This window comes from Sciurus vulgaris, assembly GCF_902686455.1.
Source record: "Sciurus vulgaris genome assembly, chromosome: 6".
In the NCBI taxonomy this organism is placed as follows: domain Eukaryota; kingdom Metazoa; phylum Chordata; class Mammalia; order Rodentia; family Sciuridae; genus Sciurus; species Sciurus vulgaris.
In genome coordinates this window covers 121,297,473-121,303,644 of record NC_136466.1, presented here as the reverse complement: position 1 = coordinate 121,303,644, position 6,172 = coordinate 121,297,473, and the positions used below count along the sequence as shown (strand labels likewise).

Here is a 6,172-nt window from a genome sequence, read left to right as displayed (position 1 = left end):
TGGCCTTCCTGCTCTGCACGGACAGTCTTGCTCGCCACACTGCGATGTAGTCAGACTAGTCTAGACACAGCAAAAAAGACACATTCTTTAGTCAATCTTCTGTTTGTATCCTCTCCTTGAGTCATAGTTACTAGTGTTACCGGCCAGGGCAAATAAGTCTTGACCTCTACAGCAGAAACAGCACAGCCACAACTGTTAAGGCAGCCCCAGCGCAGGACTTCTGAGTGGGGATGAGCCATGAGGCACCACCACAGCGAATCAGGTTCTCATTCCGACTCCAGGTGGGTGACACCTGAAAGGCGTCTCTTTCCAACCAGATGGGAAACCTGAACCAGGTGTGCCTTTAGGGAGCAACTTGGGCCAGTCACGTATAAATGGCAAGTGGGGTGACACCTGCAGATGAAACACCCAAGTACTGTCAATGGCGGGTCCCTAAATTCACTGCTCAGCCCCGCACTGCACTCCGAAAGCCCAGAAACCACGAGGCCCCCCTAATCCATTCCAGCAACAGCGCCAGTTCCTTGAAGCTAGCGCGCCAGAAGGCACCGCACGCCGCTTCCCGCGTCTTCTAGGCCGCGCGCTGAAATCAAACGCGACGCCGACTCCTCGTGGGCAGGGCCGCGCGCGCTACGCTGCCGGGGCCTGCCAAGCCGCGGCTGCCGCCAGCCCGCTGCGGAGCTGGGCGGGGCAGTCTTAGGGCGGTGCGCGAAGGGGATCTGGAAAGGAAGAGACGCCGGCCGTGCATCTGCGCAGGCGCGCGGCGCCCCGCCTCCCCAGCGTCGACTCCCGGGCGGGCGGCGTGGGCCCTCCCACTCTTCCCCGCGCCGCCTCACGGCCCCGGCCCTCGCTTCACCCCGACGCCCCTGCGTGCGCCTCCTGCCGCCGGCCTGCAGGCCCAGGACCTCCGCCTGCTTCCCCGCCGCTGCTCCTCGCGGCGCCGCTCGCGTTCACGCTGTCGCCCGGCCCGGCGCGGCCGCGGGCAACCGCTCCCCCTCCCGCACCTACCCCGCCCCCTCCCCGCCTTTTCCGCCCTCCGGTCCCCCTCCCTCGGTCCGCTGCCGCTGCTCCAGATGAGGTGATGGCAACGGCCAACTTCGGCAAGATCCAGATAGGGATTTACGTGGAGATCAAGCGGAGCGATGGTGAGCCGCGCCGCTGGCCCCGTCGACCCGGCCCCACGCCTGGCGTGCTCGAAGGGAACGCGGGCGCCGGCCGCCTCATTGATTGCTCCGCGGGGCTGTGGGGGCGGGAAGGCGGTGGCCGCGGCGCTTTTGTGTGTGGCGTGTGTGCGGGTGAGGCCGGTGCGGGGTCCGCCCGGGCGCCGCTGCAGTGCAGGGGGCCGGGCCGCGGAGGGAGGCCGCGCCTCCCGGGAGCTGGGGGACGCCGTGGAGGGCCCCGGCCGGGACCTCTGCACCCCCGGGTCTCCATCCTCCCCGGGGACACCAGCTCGGCCCGGAGCGGGCTTCGTTAGGGATGACCCTGCCTCGCGCGTACCCCGGCCGTTCGGTTTTACCGGCCTCTTAGCTGCTCGGGTGGGGGTGGGGAGCGTGAAGACCAGAGATTTCAGTATTTAGGGAACTGACTACCGGTCGGAGCCTGGGTGGGGAGCGAGCCGGTGGCCTGAAGCTGCTGTCTGGTTGTTGGCCTCTTTGACTTTCGTTCCCACGCATGCCTGTGTTTGCTCATCCCCTCCTTGGAAGGATGTAGAGAATGCCGCGCTCAGCCATGAATAGGGGTGGGGAGCAGTGGGAAGAAATATTCGATAAGCTTCTCCAAGGTGGTGGTACTGAAAGGGAAGGAGAGGGGATGGACATAGTCAACTCGTGGCACTACGGAGAAGGTGGGGGTGGGCGACCGGATGTTGATATTTTCACACCCTCGGGAGAGGTAACTGAGAAAAGTGTGAGGCGAGGTGAAGACACATGCTTAATTTTTTTTTTTTTAAGAGCCTTAGGCTTGTGTATGTTTCTGCAGGTTCCTCTTGGGGAAGTGTTTTATGTCACTAGCTTGGGGTGCGGAATGTGATACATCAGCCAGACTTGGAAATCATTTATAATATGGTGGAGAAAATGCACAGAGGGAAATAGGGAAAATTAATTTCTTCCAATACATGTATTGAGAGAACCAAAGATGTATAATATCTAGCATTGTGAAGTGTTCTTGACTCCATGTCTATTATAATCATGCCTTTTATTTTTTACTTTCTTATTATTCTTTAGCGTAGTCAGTAACATGGCTATCACATCCACACAGCCTCTTGGTTTCTACCAAGTTTGACCAAGTTATGTGAAGCTATATTGATTTTCATGTTATCGTTATGATGTGTTGAAAGACACTGTGTAGCTACCGATTTATTTTTCTTCATTGTATTTGAGGTAATTTGTGGTTAAGAACTAGAAGCATCATCCTAAATATGAGGAAATTATACCACTTAGAGCTTTAGAAGTTACCAGTAACACTAGTGGGAAAGAGATGTCTACTAGGATTTGGGTTTCTTTTCTATTTTCTCTTAACATTACTTTCTTGAAAGAGTCCTGTTAATATCATTTTATTTCAATTTGGATTCACTGTATGCCACTGCAAGTGGGATTTACATTTAAAACTCAGGGTGCAATAAAATTTAAGTTCTTTACAGTGTTTTAAGCTCTTTGATCATAGGTGCTATGAAATGTTATCAAAAATTGTATATGACATTCAAGAGGCTTCTCTTTTTTTCTGAACTAACATCTTTTATTTAAATGTGTTGGATTTTAAGCAGTTTTGGTTATTTGGGGGATATAGGCTTCTAATATTCTTTCAGCCTTTACCTTCAACACATACCAGAAATTCCCAGACACATGTTCTTATATCAGTGCTGGAAACCTAAAACCACATTTCAGAAGTAGTTTCTTGGAAGAAATAATGGAAATCATTACTATATATTATCCTAACCTATTGGTGTACATAATTAAGAGTCCTGGATGCATGATGGAATTGATGGAAGGCAAAAGATAGAGAACTTTTAAAGAAGGGAATAATTGCACTAAATGGTAGTGTTTCACAGTGGTAATTGGCCATCTGAGACACTCCTCTCAAGCTTTCCCTTTTTCACTTTAGAGAAACTTTTGCTTCCTACTACTTCTGTAACAGATACGTATTGGGTAAAATGCTAGTGGTTATCATAACAAAAGTAAACTTTGCAGCTGGATGAACACTAGAGTAACGTCTGAGACAGCGGAAATCACTAGAAGAGCTCCTTCAGACTGCTATTAACTGGCGGCTTGATGTTTTCCTTCATGCATGCTAATGGTGATCCTTGTCCCTGTTTCAGGACCAGGCTTTTCCCATCAGTGATGCTTGTATAGTGATACATTCCAAAGGCAAAAGGGTAAATCACAATGGGCTTATTCCTATCTTTAGAGGCCCTGTGAAAATACTAATCTCAAAAGTCTTCACTGATTATTAAAACCAGATGACTGGTCAGCTTTGAGTTCCTTAGTCACCCTTTATCATTCATGAGGCAACATATTTCCTTTAAGTATTACTATTTTGAGTACGTAACTCTTATTATGATGTTTTTAAACTGCATTAGGGAAAAGGTGTGGTGTAAGAGAATGCAATGGAGGGATGTCAGGCTACACACACCCATTTCAACTAGAGCTAGAATGTTGCAGCATTAAAATATTTAACTAATAGACTCTTAAATTCAACTCATCTGTGTGCCATCCCTCCCTTCCCCCTTCCCTGAAATGTGCCCAACAGAGCAGAGTTGAGTGAATTGTTCATTATTGGATTTTTGGTTTTCAAACATTTTAATTATCCAGATGAAATCTCACCAGGAAGTAAAACCCTTATATTTATGCTCATTCTCTACTGCCATCTCCTACTGTGCCCTGCTTCCTCCCTGATGTCCTCTCAGTTCAGGATCCCCAGAGTTGATTGAAATGGAGTGAACTGCTAAGAGCAGTCTTCTTTTTCTGGTACTGTAAGGTTAGAAGTGGCAGGAGTTTGGCTTTGACTCCTCATATTGTTTCTGGACACAAGCAATAACCTTGTATGAAATTGTACTGTTTCTGGAATTGGACACTCAAGTGTTTTTCTTGAATGTGTCTTGTTATTATCTTTCTCATTCAGGCCCTTTTTTAAGAACCCAGTAACTCTAACTACAGTCTTATAGTTGTATAGCTAGTTTTTTTAAAAAGCTGCACTGTTAGAACATCAGTTCTACAGTAGCAATGACTACCCTTTACGGACTGGAGGTGTGATGAGAAATTGTTGAATTATTTGCAAATTGCAGTTAAGATGACATTATTCTCTGGGGTCTCTTAGTCACAGTATTGATATTATGTGATCTGAAGGGAATCTTATGATCCCGTAGCCAGAAAAATTCTTGTAGATTATCTAGTTCTCATTTTTATAAATATGGAAACTGAGTCCCAGGTCATCATAAGGGATTTATCTAGATTCATACAACTTGTCAGTGGCAGTCGGTAACCTATCTTGCATAGTATAGAAGGCAGGTTATTGAACTATGACAGTAAAGGAAGAATTCTGTTATTTTGGAACCATATACAGCCTTATTAAAAGTGGGAAATTGCTTCTCACTCAATGGAAAAGGTACCAGGGACCACTGTAATGGTCTCTGAGATAGTGTAGTTACTCGAATGTCACCAAAACCCAAAATTGAGGGAGAAAAATATTTTTTGTCTCAATGAAATGTTGAAAAAGTATCTTAATTAAAGCATCCGAAATCCAGAGGAAATTGAAGATATCAAAGGACCCATTGGGAATTTTATAGTTTAGGGCAAGAGATCTTTAGGGGAAATATTAAATGGACTAATTCTCGATGTGCTTTTCCACATTTATTATTCTGTCAGCTCATCTTGACATGTCATTTTATAGGCTTCTGAAGAATAGACTCTGAATTCAGGTAATAAAAAATGGACCACATAGCAGTACACTTGTTTTTTTTTTAGTTATGTGGCCGATATGGGGGTAGAATAGGATAGGGAAATTTGTGGAGTAATAATTCCCTTTTGCTTGATGAAGAGGGTGAAAATGGTTCCAGGTACATATTTGTTGGGCATAGTTTTCCAGGTGCTTCCAAATATGTGATCTGTTGTATCCACACAGGAACCCTGTGAAGTAAGCAGGGTAGGAAGGTAGTACATTTATTGTTTACAGGTGTAGAATATGAGGTTGTATTGTTTGCTCACATGCCTCCTTAGGGATGTAGCCTGGGCCAAAGCCTAAATCTTTTCACTTGTAGCTCTTTCCAGGACTGGTGAATGTTTGCTGATGATGGTCTGAAGTAATATACTAAAATGTTAATTTTCTTTTTGAGATACATAAGCCCCTGTAGTGAATTTTTTCCACAATTACCAAACAAGCTTAGACAACTACCAATTTATAACAGCTTAAATTTACCAAATCGGTGAAATCATATTCAATTCTGACATTTTATTAACTATAAAGGTCAAGATTTAGCAGTCTTACGGTTTTAAAACCTTTTTCAATAGGCAGTGACTTGTTGCTTGTTAAAAGTGCCACAGAAAACCAGAATTCATTGTCTAGCCACTTGGTTCTTATGACAGATTTGTAGGGAAAGGCTACATATCAATTTGTTCTTTGTGATAATTAAAGGAAAGAAAAGTGAAAAGAGCAAAGAACCAGCTAAGCATGTATCTGCTTCTATAGAGAAAGGTTGTGAGTGTGGAAGATTCAGAACAATGGGGGATTCAGACCCTTTCTAGTCACAAGTACATGTGTCATTAACATTAATCTTTTGCAAACAATTCTTAGTTTCAGGTACCTGCTTTTGATTTTGTAACCTCTGTAACCTAAAATAATATTTAAGGTAATTTGTTTATTTTGAAATCACCATTATCAAGCTTAAAAATAGATCATCATTCTTAGCTGAAAACCCTGAATAAAACTAAATTTTATTCCTCTGTTTTACTTGGGGAGCAAATACAGGTTTGGTTGTCCTTCCATCATACATCAGCTTTTTTAATTAAAGTAATATTTGTATGATAGGTTTAGCATCTCTAATCTGAAACTTTTTAAATCTAAAATGCTTTGAAATTTGAAACTTTTTGAGTACCTACCATAATGCAGTGCAACAAGTGGAAATTCCACACCTGGTCTTGTATCACAGTTAAAATTCAGGCACATAAAAAATATTGTATAAATT

General features: G+C 44.7%; 1 protein-coding gene across 4 annotated transcripts in view; it reads left to right on the top strand.

The window, feature by feature from the left end:
• The first annotated feature begins 909 nt into the window (after window positions 1-909).
• Window positions 910-6,172, top strand: part of KIF2A (kinesin family member 2A) — a 56,822-nt gene continuing 51,559 nt past the window's right edge. For 2 of the 4 annotated variants that reach the window (XM_079144433.1, XM_079144434.1), the window contains exon 1: window positions 984-1,142. In XM_079144433.1, the coding sequence (XP_079000559.1) occupies window positions 1,079-1,142 (64 nt within the window). In that variant the 5' untranslated portion in view covers window positions 984-1,078. Of the gene's footprint in view, window positions 1,143-6,172 lie in introns of all 4 variants that reach the window. The other 2 variants (XM_079144435.1, XM_079144436.1) reach the window with 2 other exon arrangements.